Raw genomic sequence first — 19,302 nt, forward strand, 5'->3', positions numbered from 1 at the left:
AGGACTCTCTGAAAACGTTGTGTGGCTGTTTCAAGATGCACAATAAGAAGGCACTTGAAGAAAGATGGGCTGATGGTCGAGTCCACAAAAGAAAACGATTACTACGCAAATGCCACAAAGTGTCCCACTTATAATATGCCAAACAGCACAGAGACAAGCCTCAAACCTTCTGGCACAAAGTCATTTGGAGTGATGAGACCAAAATTTAGATTTCTCTTTCGTTCATGGACGAACACGGCCTTAATTGTGACAAAGTGGGTATTAGCCTTTCTTTAGGAGTGACTAGGCAAAATGTGTTAACATCAAAGCTGAACCTCCCCACCCAGGGGGCGGTCCTACTGGCTATATCCCCTCAGCCTCTACTCAGCAGCTCAGTTTTTTTCTGCCTAGCTAAGGAGAAGACATGACTCCCTTTGGACCCATAGGCCTGGAGGTTTATTTCAAATGTAATTTCGACCAGGGCAATAGGTGCCTCTTGGCTTTCCGACAAGCGTCGGTTTCCCAGTTGTGTAAGGCGGCGACCTGGTCGTCTGTTCACACTTTCACTAAACTTTACAAAGTTGATGTGAGTGCATCTTCAGATGCTTTTTTTGGCCGCAAAATTTTGCAGGCGGCTGCTTAAAGTTGCAACTCCTCAGTTGAGGAGCTCTGTTTTGTTTTGGGGTGAAGTTTATTTTTATGCTGTTCCCACCGCTCATTTTTGACACTGCTTTGTGACGTCCCACTTTGTCAAGATTAAGGCTGTGTCTGTCCATGAACGAAAGAGAAAATAGGATTTTTATACTCACCGTAAAATCCTTTTCTCCGAGTTCATGGACGGACACGGCACCCAACCCTCGTTTTTAAGTTTGTTCTGCTTTTGACGAACTGAGCTGCTGAGTGCAGGGTGAGGGAATATAGACAGTAGGACTGCCCCCTGGGCGGGGCTGTTCAGCTTTGATGTTAACACATTCTGCCTAGTCACTCCTAAAGGAAGGCTAATACCCACTTTGTCAAGATTAAAGTGGAAACTTTCCCTAAAGTGGAACTCACGCTGATCGGAACCCTCCCCCCTCCGGTGTCACATTTGATACCTTTCAGGGGGCAGGGGGGTGCAGATACCTGTCTAAAGACAGGTATTTGCACCCACTTCTGGCCACACAGTCTCGGGCAGACTGCGGACAGAACATCACCTCCCGTCCTCCCCCTGTTGTGCTCTGGGAACACTCGGCTCCCACAGCACAGCGGGAGCCAATCGGCAGCGCAGCGCAACTCGTGCATGCGCCGTAGGGAACCGGGTAGTGAAACCGGAGCGCTTCACTTCCTGGTTCCCTCACTGAGGATGGCGGGGGGCAGCAGAGTGACGAGCGGTCGCTCGTCCTCTGCTGCGGACGGCGCTGGACTCCAGGACAGGTAAGTGTCCTAATATTAAGTCAGCAGCTGCAGTATTTGTAGCTGCTGGCTTTTAATATTTTTTTTGTTCATGGCACATCCGCTTCCGGATCCGTCCGTCCATGAACTCAGAAAAAAGGATTTTACAGTGAGTATAAAGACTTTTTTTTTTTGGGCCGCAATCATAAACGCTTAATTTGGAGAGGAGTCAACAAGGCCTATGATGAAAGGTACACCATTCCTACTTTGAAACACGGAGGTGGATCGCTGATGTTTTGGAGATGTGTGAGCTACAAAGGCACAGGACTTGGACATTCCAACATGACAATGATCCAAAACACAAGGCCAAGTCGACCTGTCATTGGCTACAGCAGAATAAAGAGAAGGTTCTGGAGTGGCCATCTCGGTCTCCTGACCTCAGTATCATTGAGCCACTCTGGGGAGATCTCAAACGTGCAGTTCATGCAAGACAGCCCAAGAATTTACAGGAACTGGAGGCTTTTTGCCAAGTGGAATGGGCAGCTTTACCATCTGAGAAGATAAAGCGCCTCATCCACAAATACCACAAAAGACTTCAAGCTGTCATCGATGTTAAAGGGAGCAATACATGGTATTAAGAACTGGGGTATGTTAATTTTTTATCAGGGTCATTTGGATAGTTTCTGTTGTCATGATTTAAAAAGAGTAAACACACAGTTGATTGATAAAAAATGGCTTCAGCCAAACACTAAACATGAGTGAAAGAAAAGTTTTTGTGTTATCATTCATATTCTCTGAAAAATGGCCAAGAAATTATAAATTCTGCCAGAGTAGGTAAACTTATGAGCAAGACTGTATGTTATTTTCTCCCACTGAAGTCTGTTAAGTGGAATACTTCAGAAGAGCAGCAAAGCGTCAAAAATTGGCATATCACAATTCCATATACAGTATATTATAACAGGAAACACTTATTCTGCAAAGGTACTGTGGCAGTACATTAGCCATGTTGTCTTGGCTTTTTTTTGTTGGCAAATCTATATTATAAGAGCCAGGAAGCTTACTATCATTTCCACATTATATTTAATCATTTCAATTTAGTGTTTTTTGTTTTTTTATTGTAAAATTATTTTATTTCACATTTCATTTTTAATAGGACACTTTAACATTTTTGTTGCCTGGATAGCAGGGCTTTTTAACCCCCCCCCCCCCAAAAAAAAAAAAACCCTACGACCACACGCTCACCCTCCAAACTGCATCAAATAATGGATGTGGTCAATTTCACTAACTGTGGAAGGAGTTTAAAGGGGCATTCAATACCAGGAGTGCCTTACATACAGAATTCAGAGTGCAGAGTTTGGGAGTGTGCTACACACAGAGTACACAGCTACCTCTTTATCTCCCATCCACATCTCGCTTTCACCCCTTTTTAGCTCTAACCTCTGCATGCAACCCCCCCCCCCCCTCCACTGCCCCTATATTCTCCCCCCTCCTCAAAGGTTCCATCATCTTCCATGTGTCTTTTGTTACTGTATCAAGCTGAAGCACCCAACCGGCTCTAGTACCTCCCTGCACACTGTAGGTGGTTACACATCTCTCGTTCGCAGGGAGATCATCCAGTGGGGGTGTCGGCATCTGCACTGCACCCAGGCACCTGCATCTCCCTTGTTTCCATCCTGCACAAGCTGTCACTTGTAAACACAGAAGCCAGACTTCTGTGTTTACAAGTGATAGTGTTGAGCAGGGAGCAGAGGGCCTGAGCCAGAGGTGGTAAAACTGAGCTCTACCAAGTTTCAGCTGAAAAAAAACCTACTGAATAGAGTGTGTACTTGCCAGTGATTGCTGTATAAGTTTTGTTATAAGTAGTGTTGCTCACGAATATTCGCATTGCGAATATTCGACTCGAATATAGCATATTCGAGAAATCGCGCTATATTTCGAATTTCGCGGTGAATATTCGCAATTCCGAATATTCGCATTTTTTCAATTTGATTTTTAAAACAGATCACATCCTATCGACGTCTAAAAGCATTGCTGGTATGATTAGAGACCCTGGGCCGAGTAGCTAAGCTGAGGCGATCCTATTATGTTGCCAAATTGAAAAAAAAAAAATTGCGATTTTTCGCTATTGCGAATGCGAAAATGATTGCGAATTTTCGATAACTGTGGTAGGAGAACTCTGATTGTCTCTGATGCAAAAGGGGGGGGCTTTGTGTATGTGTATGTGTATGTTATGAATATTTGTATGTTTGATATTATTATTTTTTGTAAGAAGGAAAAAATTGCGCATACCTTAAAAAAGGGGAGAATACAGCAGCAACTCAAAAATGTTATACAACATAAATTAATACAAGACAGAAAATGGAGTCGCTCTACAAGAATAAAAAATATGTCTAGTGACAAGACATGTGGGCAAATTATAAAATAAGCAAGCGCAAATAACTTGTGAAATACACAGTGAAACAAATATATAAAGAAATATAGTCCCAATAATAGAAAAATAATCTTTCATAAAAATGTCTTTGATATGTGAAGTGAAAAAAAGTCCAAAGCATGCAGCATGAACGTGTTCAATCTTCAAGGTGTTTGATTGACAAACGGCTGTGACAGATGGATAGAGTAAAGAATCACCACCAATGCAAAACACTTTTTATTTTCTATTGTAAAATATCAAGAATATTCTGAGCCAATCAGAGTGCTCCTTCCGCATTTGCCGAATATTCGCAATTATTTTGTATTGTAAAATATCAAGAATATTCTGAGCCAATCAGAGTGCTCCTTCTGCATTTGCCGAATATTCGCAATTATTTTGTATTGTAAAATATCAAGAATATTCTGAGCCAATCAGAGTGCTCCTTCTGCATTTGCCGAATATTCGCAATTATTTTGTATTGTAAAATATCAAGAATATTCTGAGCCAATCAGAGTGCTCCTTCCGCATTTGCCGAATATTCGCAATTATTTTGTATTGTAAAATATCACGAATATTCTGAGCCAATCAGAGTGCTCCTACAGCATTTCTCGAAATTGCGCAATAAATATCGCATTCGCATGTTGCGATATTTCGATAAAATATCACGAATATTCTGAGCCAATCAGAGCGCTCCTCCAGCATTTCTCGAAATTGCGCAATAAATATCGCATTCGCATGTTGCGATATTTCGATAAAATATCACGAATATTCTGAGCCAATCAGAGTGCTCCTACCGCAGTTATCAAAAAATCGCAATTATTTTCGCATTCGCAATAGCGAAAAATCGCAATCATTTACTTTCGATAAAATATCACGAATATTCGAATTTAGCGAATATATCTCGAATATTCGAATATATATTCGAGATATATCGCGAAATCGAATATGGCATATTCTGCTCAACACTAGTTATAAGCCATAATCTGTGAGTGTGATCTGGGTGTCTTTCATTTCAGGTACAATTGTAAAGAAGAGTTCCAGATTCATGATGATTTTCATAAAGCAAGTTACTGTGTTGGGAGGATTTCTGAGACCATGCCAGAACACTATCTTGTACAGGTATGGTCCTGTACAGTATATTACTATTGCCTAAGGTTGTTGCAGGCATATTGATTAAAACACTGCTCTGCGTGAATCTTTAGCTCTAGAGTTTTTTTTTTTTTTTTTTTAATGTTAATACAGCCAAAAACCTTTTTTTGTTTTGGATAGAGTTCAGTTACCTTAATGCTGTCTAGATGTTTGTTGGAAATATTCTGACTGCTTGCCAGGGGGATCACTGTCACTCAAACGTGACCACAATTGGTGGATCCCGCAATAAAGGGAAACCTATCTCAAACAGCAGAAAAAGCCTAAAAGTCTAATCAATTTATTACTCTATCCAAAAAAAAATAATTGTCTGAAGTCCACTTAGGCCCCGGACCATTTCGCTGGTCAAAGACCAGAGCACTTTTTGCTATTCGGCACTGTGCCGCTTTAAGTGACAATTGCGCGGTCATGCAACGTGGCTCTCAAACAAAATTGACGTCCTTTTTTTTTTTTTTTTTTCACAAATAGAGCTTTCTTTTGGTGGTATTTGATCACCTCTGCGTTTTTTTATTTTTTGCACTAAAAACAAAAATAGATCGATAAATTTTGAAAAAAAAAACTATTTTTTACTTTTTGCTATAATACATAGCCTCAAAAAATATATAAACAAAATTGTATGAAGAAACTAGTCGCATTCATTGCTCAGGTGTGATTTTGGCCCATTCTTCCACACAAACAGTCTTCAAATCTTGAAGATTTCGTAGGCCTCTTCTATGAACTCATCTTTAGTTCTTTCTATAGATTTTCTATTGCATTCAAGTCAGGTGATCGGCTGGGCCATTCCATTTTCTTTCTTTGAAACCAATTGAGAGTTTCCTTGGCTTTGTGTTTGGGATCATTGTCTTGCTGAAATCTTCCTCCTGGTAGATGGCAGTAGATTTTTATCAAGAATGTCTTGGTACATTTTTCCATTCATCCTTCTTTCTATGATATTAAATTGGCCAGTACCGTATACTAAATAACAGCCCCACACCATGATGTTCCCACCTCCAAACTTCACTGTTTGGTATGGTGTTTTAGGGGCAATGTGCAGTTTAATTTGATCTCCAAACATAATGTATATTATGGCATTCAAAGAGTTCAATTATGATCTATTCTGACCAAGACTATATTTTGACAGTATTTCACAGGCTTGTCTAAATGTTAAAATGTAAAAAACAAGTGCAGCGCCAATTAAAGACTCACCTGAGTGGCGGATCTTTGGTAAGAACCAAATATCAAACTATGATCAATGTGATTGGACAGGAGCAATCCTACTCCTCCAATTGTATACCGCCACAATCTTGGATAGTGTTGTCTAAATGTTATGCAGCAAAATTTAAACAAGCTTCAACATACTTTTTCTTCAGCAATGAAGTCTTATGTGGTGATTGTGCATGCCATGGCAGTTGAGTGCATTGCTTATTGTTTTCTTTGAAACAATTGTACATGCTAATTCCAGCTCTTTCTGAAGCTCTCCACAAGTGTTCTTTTGGCTCTTAGACAACTCTTCTGATAATTCTTTTCACTCCTCTGTCAGAAATCTTCCGAGTAGCACCTGGTCTTGGCCGGTTTATAGTGAAATTATGTTCTTTCCACTTCTGGATTATGGCCCCAACGGTGCTCACTGGAACTTTTAGAAGTCCTTCTTTAACCAATGAACCAATGCCATCAGTATGCAACAATATGGTTGTGAAGGTCTTGAGAGAACTCTTTGCTTTTACCTGCTGTATCACTGGTGCTGTATGTGTTCCTCATTATAACTTGTTTTCATTACCTGTATAGAACAGGTAATGGCATAGGCCAGTGATTCTGAAAGTTCTGAAAGTTTTGAAGCCAGAGAAAGCTAGGTAAGTAGGAACCTAAAGGCTCTTTCACATGTGTCAGCTGATCCTGGTCAGCATAATTGGAGCCATATATCCTCTGCCCAGGTGCAGTGTGCATCCTGCCATTGACATGAATGGCTGTGTTTATCAAAAAAGTGTTGCGCTGTAAATACTTAAATATTTAAATACTGCAAATTATGCAGTGCTAACACACTGATTAGAATAAAGTGCAAAAATAAAAGAGAATCCCACAAAAGTGAGTACACCCCTCACATTTTGTGACAACACTGAAGAAATGACTGCTACAATTTAAAGTAGTGAGTGTACAGCTTATTCAACAGTGTAAATTTGTTGTCCCCTCAAAATAACTCAACACACAGCCAATAATGTCTAAACCACTGGCAACAAAAGTGAGTACACCCCTAAGTAAAAATGTCCAAATTGGGCCCGAAGTGTTAATATTTTGTGTGGCCACCATTATTTTTCATCACTGCTTCACAGGTTGCCACTGGAGTCCCTTTCCACTCCTCCATGACATCTTGGCCAGTTCATCACCAAAACCCTCAGCTTCTTTAGCAAGGCAGTGGTCATCTTGGAGGTGCATATGCCCCCGGTGACGGCTTTCTGAGCCGAAACACGTCAGTTTTTTGCTTCACAGCACCCCATACTGCTTTTATCCTCTCATTATGTGGTCACTTTTATTCCTTTTGTCATTTTTGTATGACCCCTTTTTTTATCTTAATAAACCTTCAGTGGTTTTTATAACCTGCACCATTTGGAGCACTCTGTTTGTTTGTTTTATTTTTGGAGTTTATACAAATTGGTTCATACTCATCCTGTAGCAGGAGGTCCACTGGTTCATCGCTTCAGTCTCTGGGATCCGTTCCACAGGAGTCATTGAGACCATACTGCCAACCTGGGAGACTCTGCTGCACTCATCAGTGTGTGAGCATTGCATAATTTGGAGTATTCTAATATTTGAGTTTATTTACAGCACAACATTTTTTTGATCAATATGGTTTAGTATTGGGATATGCAATACAGTGAGTGCAACTGTTCATCAATCGCTTATTTTAGAGAACTACACTTGGCGCAGAATACTTTTTATGTATAGTTCATAAATGGCTGTGTGCCACTGTATCATAAACAGGAGTATGTCAGCAAGAAATACAAAAATGGATATCTTTAGCATATCTTGCACGCTATACATTGTTTTTTTCATAGCATCAGTGTATGCAAGTGTACATCAGCGCACAGCCATGAATGTCAATGAAAGGTCGTATACTGCACCTTTGTGTCTGGGCAAGAGGAAAGATGGCTGCTATTACACTAAATGGGCATAGCCGGCCCGCTGTTTGTCAGAATTCACTAAAAGGAGATCAGCAAAGTCAATCGCTGTATTTAGCTTATCCAGGTTGTCACTAAAATACCTGCCATGCTCTTATCAATTACTTTGCTTTAAAAGTTATATATGTTTTTTTTCTTTGTGTCAGGGAAAATATTTCATGGTTCGTGATGTGTACAGCAAGCTAGATGTTTTAAACACAACAAGCAATTGTGGGGCACCTAATTTCCGTCAAGCCAAAGGAGGTTATGAAGTCTATGGAATGGGCCAGCCCAGTCTGAATGGTTTTAAGCAAGTGTTGCAGAAGATACAGAATGATGGACACAAGGTACTGGGAGAAAGGCATGTCTTTATTTACTAATCACATAGATAACAGAAACAATGCCATGACACTGGTCTAATGTTCCTTAATCAACAGTTATGTTCAATGTTTTTAATTTTGGTAAAAATACTCAAACATTAATAATCTCCCACCCTTAGCACTGTAGAAAGCATCATGTCAGGGTAAAGGTGCAAACATTTTCTGTCTGGCGAAATTGTGACTGAAATTCTCAGACATACATTAGGTGAAAATTTTGAGAATTTCATTGGCTTAATCTTGAGCGTGCCAATAGTTTTTAAGCCCGTTCTGTATTGATTTTAGACCAGACTGTCTGTACTACCGCTCACTTGTATGTGTGCATTTCTCACCTGCTTAACCTGTCTGAAAGTTCCTCATCACTACAGTAATGGAAATTTTAGGCAAGTGGTTTATATCGTGTTGGTGTTTTAAGTGGTTAGAAAATGGTTAGAACCACTATCAGGTTTTAATTGCGGTCTATCAGTGTTGAGTTGTCCATCAGTCCAATCAGCCACCTGTCATGGGGACAAAAAGTAAGGCAAATTTTCTTAAAAGAAGTCAAAAACCATAATAAATTACTGCCAGGGCAGAGGTTTTAACATTTCCCACTTTTAGAATTTGACTAGAATTCATTTTAAAATAAGTGAAGTAAAATAAAAATATTCTGTAATTGTACAATTAATGTAAGAACCTTTTGTAATACCAATGAGCGAGAATCATGTGGTCCAAGGCACCATGGGTAATTGGCCTCCACCCCAAATTTGAACAGAAACAGGAGAGAGTTTGGTCAGGGGGACTTTAAATGAGGCAAATCACTATGTAGAGTAAGCATGTGGGATATACAGTATTGCTTAATTGGGTTCCAACACAAAAGGGGGGAGTTAGTTAGGGACTTTGAATGAGAGATGTATAACAAAAAGCAGTCTTCGCAAAGAGCATTTGTTTTTATGCCTTGTGAGATCATGTACAGCATATGAATGACAAAAAAATTACATCCACAAAAATCGCATAAACATGCTACAAATTACATATTGACGCCATGGTACTTGGATGTGGAATTTCCTTCCACAGGTGGTGGTCTCAGCAGGGGGGGGGGAGGCATTGATTTGTTTAAAAAAAACTATTAGATAAGCACCTGAACGACCACAACATGCAGACATATATAAGTTAATACTGACATATAAAAGAAATGTTGAATCTGCGCTTAGATAAGCTAGGCAAAGGTTGCAGCCCCCCCTAAAAAAACTCCCTGAGGAGAATAGAAATTGTGAATGAAGGTGTAGGGGTAGTGGCGATACCTTCCAAAGTCGGTGAGAGAGGTGTCTAAACACCAGTATAAATATAATTAAATTACCAACAAACCAGTATTGCCTCTATTGGGGCCAAAAATGTGTCTATATATAAACACATGTGATCCTCAGTATAGTCTGTAAATCAACATCACAGACCAACAGTGTATAAGTGTATACCAGATATAAATAAATGAACCATAAACACAAAAGGTTAACTAGAGTGACTAGTGTTCATCAATATAGCAAATAATTGGTAAATATCAACATAAACAAGAGTCCAATGCTGACATATAATCGCACACATAGGTTGGACTTGATGGATTTGTGTCTTCTTTTCAACCTCACCTACTATATAACTGTTATTTTTGTTTGCATATTGGTTTTGGTAACTAATGGAGATTGTACAACTAGATACAAATATATTTACGGTGTGTTTTATTTATTATAATATGATTTATTTTTTTAATAATTCTACAGGAATGTATGTTCTTCTGTGTCCGTGAGGAGCCAGTTGTGTTTCTGAAGTTCGAAGATGACTTTGTGCCTTACACTCCTAGAAAAAAAGAGAATTTGCATGAAAATTTGCACAATTTAGAGAAAGGCCTACGAGTGGAGAATCTGGAACTTTCTATTCGAAAAGAGGTATCCTAACTGCATGTTTCATTCCTAACTCTTATAGGGTTCAGTTTTTTGGGTTTTTCACTTATACTTCAGTATACTTAAGACGGAAACAATGAGCAGAGCATATATATACTGTACTGTAGGTAACATTTTTCGAAATATTCAGGTGCCATTTACTAAAAGTATTTATTTTACCACAGTTAATGTCATACTTTAAAACACACAATCGATTTAAAAGACAAGACCACACAATAGTGAAATTTTCATTATTTTCCTACCATAGAACCTTGATGTTTTTCTCCTCCATGAAATAAAAAAAAAAGCACAGGGAGAGTGAGATGGATATACAGCAGAAACTGTGCGTTTTTGTACTGCTTTGATCCTGAAAACCCACTGTTCACAGATGGACCTTGGAACTTTCAAAGTCGCTGTATTTTTTATTTTATTTTTCTCTGCGGAAGCATGTTCAGAATTGACACCTTAAAATCAAGCGTTTTGTTACATTTGATATGAATGTTGTCTTGTGTGAGTTTCCAGTAGACACCCCAGTCACGGGAATGCTGTAAGTGAACACTGCAAATGAGTTTCTCTTGACTTGACGTGACCATTGCTTCTTCTAAGACTCCTTCATCCTCAAGTTTTTTCATCATGCAATCATTTCTTAGATGTGTTATCACAATTTAAGAAATGGCATCCTAGTCTGCTGAAGTGGCATACCCATGGCCTGTCATTTACTATTTCTAACATGATTTTTTCTATAAAAGCACTATTCTCTTTTTACTTAAGTAAAGGTCTTTCTTAAGATATATATTTGATCATTGATTCTGTATGTCCCTTTTGTAAAGCTAATATGCGAATACAGCCGTGTCCATTTGCTGGGATCGCGTGTGCACGCATGCACAGACTGTCCCAGCTCACAGCCAGCTTATTTAAGCTGTGTATGCCAAGCAAAAAAGTTTTATCCCTATTGGGGGTCACCAGTAAGGTATTTGTAAATTTAAAGCGTATCCCCGATCAAGCGTCCCTTGAGAGAATAAGATCAGTGCTCACAACCTTTCCTCATATCTAACATCAGACCCTTTGTTGCCCTTCTTTGTACTCGCTCAATTTCCAGTACATTCTTCCTGAGGACTGGTGCCCAGAACTGGACAGCAAACTCTGTGTGCAGCTGGACCAGAGTCTTTTAGAGCCGGAGAATTATCATTTTATCCCTGGAGTTGATTCCCTTTTATTTGCATGACAATATTTTGTTTGCTTTGTTAGCAGCAGCTTGGCATTGCATGTCATTGCTGAGCCATCTACTTGGACCTCCAGGTCCTTTTCCATCCTAGATTCCCCCCAGTGTATAGATTGCATTCATATTTTTGCCACCCAAATGCATTATTTTACATTTTTCTGCATTAAACATCATTTGTTATGTTGTTGCCATCCCATTAATTTGTTCAGATCTTTTTGCAAGATTTCCAAATCCCACAGAGAAGTTACTGCTTAGCTTAGTATCGTCTGAAAAAATTGTTGATGGGAAGATAGATGGAGCCAAATACAGGACAATCTTAAGCCTCATACACACGATCAGATTTTCATCGAACAAAGTGTAGGACTTTTGCCCAAAGGAAGTTGGCCAGGAACTTGTATTGCATACAAACAGCAAAAAAGTGTCGGCCTTTGGGCAACTACTGCTAATGTTGTGTGATAGTTAGCATTGCTTCTGAGCATGCGTGTTTGTACTTTGGAGTTTTGTCCGATGGGCGTGTGTACACGCTATCGGATAATCCGACAACACACATTTGTTGGCCGAAAATTTTAAAGCATGCTATCCCACATTTGTCCGCGGAAAATCCGTCAACAGTTTTCTGATAGAGCATACAAACGGTCAGATTTTCCCACAACAGCCTGTCATCACATAATTCCCATCAGATAATCTGATCGTGTATATGAGGCTTAAGAAGAAAACCTGTTATGCCGGGTACACACGAGAGAATTGATCCGCGGATACGGTCCGCCGGACCGTATCCGCGGATTAATCCTCTGAGGATTTTGATCCGATGGAGTGTACTCACCATCGGATCGAAATCCGCGACGAATTTACACCGCGGTGACGTGTCGAGCCGTCGCCGCGATGATGAAGCGGCGACGTGCGCGACGCTGTCATATAAGCAATTCCACGCATGCGTCAAATCATTACGACGCATGCGAGGGACGGGTTCGGACGGATCGATCCGGTGAGTCTGTACAGACCACCGGATCGATCCGCTGGAGCCGATTCCAGCGGATAGATTTGTTGGCATGCTAACAAATTTTTATCTGCTGGAAATCGGAAATCTCCGCGGATAAATATCCGCTGGAACGTACACACCAGGGGATCTATCCGCTGAAACCGATCCGCTGAGATTTTTCAGCGGATGGATCCTCTCGTGTGTACGGGGCCTGAGGCCCCGTACACTCGAGAGGATCCATCCGCTGGAATTGATCCGCGGACCGGCTCCAGCGGATAGATCCCCTGGTGTGTACAATCCAGCGGATCTGTTTCCGCTGATTTTTATCCCCTGGGATGTATTTCAAGCGGATAAAAATTTGAAGACATGCTTTAAAATCTATCCGCTTGAATCCATCCCAACGGATTGATCCGCTGGTCTGTACAGACTCACCGGATCAATCCGTCCGAATGGATCCCCCGCATGCGTCGTAATGATTCGACACATGCGTGGAATTCCTTATATGACAGCGTCGCGCACGTCGCCGCGTCACGTCATCGCGATGGGATTTCGGCGCGGATTTCGATCCTATGGAGAGTACACTCCATCGGATCCAAATCCGCGGAAATCCTCGAGAGGATTTATCCGCGGAAACGGTCCGTTGGACCGTATCCGCGGATAAATCCTCTCGTGTGTACTAGGCCTAAGAGTCTGCAAAAGACTTGAGACTGGGTCAGAGGTTAGAATGGCCCAGTCAAAGTCTAGACCTAAATCCAACTGAGAATCTGTGGCAAGACTTAAGAATTGCCGTTCAGACACTCTCAGTCAAATCTGACAGAGCTTGAGTTTTTTTTTTTAAAGAAGAATGGGCACAAATTTCACTCTCTAGATGTGCAAAGCTGGTAGCGACATCCCCAAAATGTGCAAAGCTGGTAGCGACATCCCCAAAGACTTGCAGCTGTGATTCCAGCGAAAGGTGGTTCTACAGCATGGGGTCTCAAACTGGTGGCCCTCCAGCTGTTGTGAAACGATAAGTCCCCTCATTCCTCTGCCTGTGGGAGTCATGCTTGTAACTGTCAGCCTAGCAAAGCATCATGGGACTTGAAGTTTCACAACAGCTGGAGGGGCCACCTGTTTGAGACTCCTGTGTGTGTGTGTGTGTGTGTGTGTGTATGTATGCATGTGTGTTTTTATATATATGTATATATATATATATATATATAATCTGTATCAGCCCTCAAATTTTTTTAATCACATTTTGCAAGTGGAAAATGTGGGCTGGCGAGGAGCTGGGCTGCCTGGGAGTGGGGCGTGCACCACCAGGGGGCGGGGTTGATCGGGAGCCATTCTACCGGTGGAAGAGTGACTGGAGTTGAATGAGAGACGCGAGATCACCGAGTGGTAAAACACGCTGTAACAGCATTACATTGAGACTGTCTCCGCTCTGCTCACTGATCTCACACAGCCTCTCCTCCTCCTAACCCCGCGCCTGTAATGGACAGAATGCATCCCAGCATTGGACACGCATTCTGTCTATCACAAGCGCGGGGTTGGGGGGAGGCGGGGCTGTGTGAGAACAGTGAGCAGAGCCTGGACAGTTTAAATATAATGCTGTTACAGCGTGTTTTACCTCTTGGTGATCTTGCGGCTCTTCTCTAACTCCAGTCACGATCTGGCCACCCCTCTCACTTCCTCCGCCCTGGCAAGACTGCAATGGGAGCCAATGTGAGGCTGCAATGTGGGGCATGGTGATCCTGCATTGATGGGCAAAGGTGAGCCTGCATTGATGGGCACAGGTGAGCATGCATTGATGGGCACAGGTGAGGCTGTGCTGAGGGGAACTGATAAAGTTGTTGTTAATATTTATTTTTGCAATTTAATTCTGCATAAAACATTTAAATGTCATTTCATGAGATAATTCATGATGGCGTGATTAGGGGCAGGGTAAGGGTTGGGTGGGGTAACTGGTGGTGAGTAACCCTTGAGACCTACCTAGTGGCTCAGGTTTTCAAATTTTGAGCCGTGTGTGTGTGTGTGTGTGTGTGTGTATATATATATGTATGTATATATGTATATATATATATATATATATATATATATATAATGTGTATATATATATATAATGTGTATATATATATATATAATGTGTATGTATGTATATATGTGTGTGTATATATATATATATATATAATGTGTATGTATATGTGTGTATATATATATATATATATATATATATATATATATATGTATATATATATATATATATATATATGTGTATGTATATGTGTGTGTATATATATATATATATATATATATATATATATATATATATATATATATATATATATATATATATATATATATATGTGTATGTATATATGTGTATGTATATATATATATATATATATATATATATATATATATATATATATATATATATATATATATATATATATATATATATATATATATATATATATATAATTTTAGTATTTTCCTCTTCCTAAACCCTTGCCACACTTCAGACATGTCTGGCTGCGTTCACTGTCCATATACTATAGAAATAAGGGCCCTTTCACACGTGCGGACAGTATGTCCATATTTTCATCCATCCTTATTCAGATCAAATAAGGACATGGGATAGTGGGTATCAGCGGATGAACATCTGCTGACACCCGATCTCATCAGTCCCCGCTTTGGTCCGATTCTGCAGACAGAGAAAAATCCTGTTTTTCCATCCGTCATCGGATCGGGTAAACACGAACAGATGGTCCGTGTTCATCCGATCCCCCCCCCATAGAAGAGAGTGAAGATCTTCCTTACCACAGGGCGGTCCCTGCACAGGGACTGCCCTGTCATCTGCCGGCTCAGCGGGGATCAACTGAGCGATCCCGCTGAGCAAGCGGATATTTAAGGAACGGGATCCGTTGGTGTGAAAGAGCCCTAATTTTATTTGCAGTAGTGTAAACATTGTTGTTTCTTATGAAACAACTATTTTTTTTAAAGAAAGTTTATGGTCAACAAACTGGCCTATTTATATTTTGTCTTCTGCCTTTATTATAAATTGTACAAGTTATTTATTCTTTTCTTTTTAAAGCTTTATGACTTTGCTCAGCTCAGTGGGAACAGTTATTTTGTATATAATGACATTGAACATTTTAAAGATGAACCTCACTCCATTAAGCTCGAATGTGAAGAAGATGCTCATGTAACAGAAGAAGTATACAACAGGCCTGTGTTCTTACTGCCATCATACAGGTAATCGTTGACATTGAGTGAAATAGCTGGTCATTACAGGCAAACCTGCTTGGCTTGCAAAGAAAGTAAATCTCCTATAGTATTTCCTGTAGTATTACTTTTGTAGACCCCTGTCTTCCTAGCATAATGACTAGTTCAAATTGTCTTTTATTGAACATGTATTCATTTGTTCTGTCTATCCTCCTAGGTACCATCGGTTACCCTTGCCAGTGGATGGCGCACCCCTAGAATCCCAGTTTGATGCTTTTGTAAATTTTCTCAGGGTAAGTAAAGCACCTACTTTTATTCCCCTTCTCTGATCTGGCTATATACTGTAATGGTTACATTTTGTAAATGCAGCCTAAATGTGACATTTTGGTATCATTTATACATGTGACAACCTAGTAAATTTATTTTGTTATATTGGAATACTTTTTTTTTTTTAGTTTAATGCAATACTAAAAGAAATACGGTAAAAAATCAGATCATGCAAAACCGTCCATGCCAAAATATTTTTCATAAAAACCTATGAACCAAGCACAAAATACCCAGCATTCAGGTTCTCTACTTCTCCTTTTTCAAACCATAATCTAGTTCACAAAATCAGAACAAAATCTATGAATCAGGCACAATACCCAGCATTGAGTTTCTTTACTTCTCCTTTTTCAAACCATAGTCTTGACCCTAATGTTGCTTTACAAACAGAAATTTCAGGCAAAAATCTCTTTTAAGCAGTTTCAGTTGTAAACAAACATTGAAGAAATCAATGTAACCTTTCACCATTGTGTAACACATTACAAAGGTTAGATCAAGCATGTCCATGTTTGGGGATATCCAGATTGAATGCTGGTTTTCTTGAGGGGTGGTATGGAAGTAGTGTATTCATGTGTAAGAAAATTAAGCTATTTGCACACCACACCAATATAAACAGGTGATAGGTACAAATGGAAGCTTCATTTGTCACTATTTAAAGTGGAAATTTACCCATAACCTGATAAACAGTAATGTTCTTTAGCAATAAACTTACATTCCACATTAATAATTATGCCACCAAAATTAGTGTCTGCTGTAAATTGCCTCCAGCTCCATTGCTCCTGTTTCTTCTTGCTGGAGGCTGCCATTTTGCTGAAACCCAGAGCCCTAAACAGTAGTACTTGTTTAGGCTGTCAGCAGATCGGCCTCTACAAATTCGGCACAGTGCATAAAAATAGAGAGCAAGTGAGCATGTGCAGAGCAGGCTGAGACAGTGTATTACTGAATTTTAGACAGCATAGGCACTTATAAGTTATGTTTTACATGGCTATACCTGCAAAAGCAGCCAGCCTGAAATGATCCATCAGGACTTAAAGGGGTTGTAAAGGTACAATTTTTTGTTTTCCTAAAAAGCTTCCTTTACCTTAATGCAGTCCTCCTTCACTTACCTCATCCTTCGATTTTGCTTTTAAATGTCCTTATTTCTCCTGAGAAATCCTCACTTCCTGTTCTGTCTGTAACTCCACACAGTAATGCGAGGCTTTCTCCCTGGTGTGGAGTGTCGTGCTAGCCCCTCCCTTGGACTGCAGGAGAGTCAGGACACTCTCTACATTGCAGAGAAAGGAGCTGTGTGTTAGTGGGCGTCCTGACCTGTAGTCAGGTATTGAAAGTTAACCATTAGGAAAAAAATTCAATAGATATATTGCTAATGAAATGCATAATACTGTAAAACACAGGCCACATTAAAAAATTAAGGTATTTGTTTAAAGTAAAAATGTATTTGGCTTACACCATACATGCAGTTTTGTATATTTTTACATTTTATTATAAATAGAGCATGATTTCTTCGCATAGCTGACAGAAAAATGTTCAACAAAATATTTTTAAGAATTGATTGCATTCTAGCTTAAATTCAACCAATATCTTTTATGCATTTTAGGAAAACCCATGTCTCTTGCTGCTTCGTGACGCCAGCTGCCCTCCACCAGCTTTGCTTTTCAGTTGCCAGACAGGAGTTGGCAGAACAAACCTGGCCATGATTCTGGGGACATTGGTTCTCTATCACCGTAAAGGAGCAGCTGGAGAACAGATGTGAGTCCTTCATCTTTAATTTCCAGTGTTTATAGGAAAGTGCTGGCTTCATACAGTATTTTTGTACTTCTTGTGAATTTCAACAGAACCAAGCATGGTACCATTGTTTGTTCTTGTTCGTATTCTTACCTTGTAAATTTACATGTAAAGTTGACCAGCAATAACGTTATCATTTATATTATTTATTGGAAGGAGGTCAAATCACAAAGCTTAAAGGAAAAATTCACCTTTTGGAACATGTTAGATGTTCCACCTGTTTAATAACATGTTCCAGCATCTGCACCTTCTCCCCCTGCTGTAATGCCGCATACACACGATCGTTCTTCGTCATGAAAAAAACGAAGTTTTTAAAAACGTCATTTAAAATGATCGTGTGTGGGCTTCACATCGTTTTTCGGCTTCTGAAAAACGACAATTTTTTTTTTTGAACATGCTGCATTTTTTAACATTGTTTTAAGGCCCAGAAGCAAGTTATGAGACGGGAGCGCTCGTTCAGGTAAAACTACCATTCATAATGGAGTAAGCACATTCATCACGCTGTAACAGACAACAAAGCGTGAATCGTCTTTTACTAACAAGGACTCTGCTAAAAGCAGCCCAAAGGCAAATAGAACTTCCCCTTTTGAGAGCCGTCGTACGTGTTGTACGTCACCGCGCTTTGTTCATCATTTTTCAAAAACGATGGTGTGTGGGCAACATCGTTTTTAATGATGAAGTTGGAAAAACTTTGTTTTTTGGACATGCTGAAAAACGAAGTTTTTTTTCCATTCCGAAAAATGATTGTGTGTACGCAGCATCATAATTTAAAAACCGCTCTGCACAATGCATGTGTCATTCATTCACTGCACTACAATACTCTACAAGTACCATCAGTCATTGTGGCTGACCGCTTGGAATTCTCAATAAACTACGAGGGCGCTGGTGAGCTCTCTTAGTTCATTGAACTTCCTGCTCTCAAGTACTGTAACTGCCTGCCCGTATTGGAGGTATAGGCAGACCTCTATCCAGAGAGTCTGCAGGAACTGGACATGACACCCATGATCTATTGATTGCGAGTTTAATGCTCTGCAGGCTCCTTGGAAAAAAGTTAATAATTGCACACTTTTTTTACCTGCAAAAAAATGTGCATTTATTTTTATTTTTTTAAAGACCTCTAATGCATTACATATATTTTCATTTCTGTGTGTTTTCATACCTCTGCCTGATGCTTGTAAATGTGTGTGTGTGTGTGTGTGTAATATATATATATATTATATTGCAAATTTATCAATAGGAACTGGATAGCTTAATGAGTTGATCCCATTATCTCTTAACCTGAAGGTGGATTATATCGGTTCACGACATTAGAATTAGCATAAGAGTCTTTTGTATTTTATGCCTCTTTAGGTGTGAGGCACGTTTTGTGAGGCTGCTTGCATTAAAACGCATATACAGTTCTTTTTAAATGTGTTTTAAATGCAGTAAGAGCATCCCCAGACAAAATCTACTTACTGGAAA

The 19,302-nt window shown here is 39.8% G+C and overlaps 1 protein-coding gene across 4 annotated transcripts in view; it reads left to right on the top strand.

The window, feature by feature from the left end:
• Nucleotides 1-19,302, top strand: part of PALD1 (phosphatase domain containing paladin 1) — a 315,649-nt gene that overhangs the window by 141,950 nt on the left and 154,397 nt on the right. For all 4 annotated transcript variants that reach the window (XM_040362326.1, XM_040362325.1, XM_040362327.1 and 1 more), the window contains 6 exons: nt 4,777-4,879; nt 8,205-8,384; nt 10,166-10,330; nt 15,602-15,762; nt 15,950-16,025; nt 17,654-17,805. In XM_040362326.1, coding sequence (XP_040218260.1) covers nt 4,777-4,879; nt 8,205-8,384; nt 10,166-10,330; nt 15,602-15,762; nt 15,950-16,025; nt 17,654-17,805 — 837 coding nt within the window. The remainder of the gene's footprint in view (nt 1-4,776; nt 4,880-8,204; nt 8,385-10,165; nt 10,331-15,601; nt 15,763-15,949; nt 16,026-17,653; nt 17,806-19,302) is intronic.

This window comes from Rana temporaria, chromosome 8 (genome assembly GCF_905171775.1).
Source record: "Rana temporaria chromosome 8, aRanTem1.1, whole genome shotgun sequence".
NCBI lineage: Eukaryota > Metazoa > Chordata > Amphibia > Anura > Ranidae > Rana > Rana temporaria.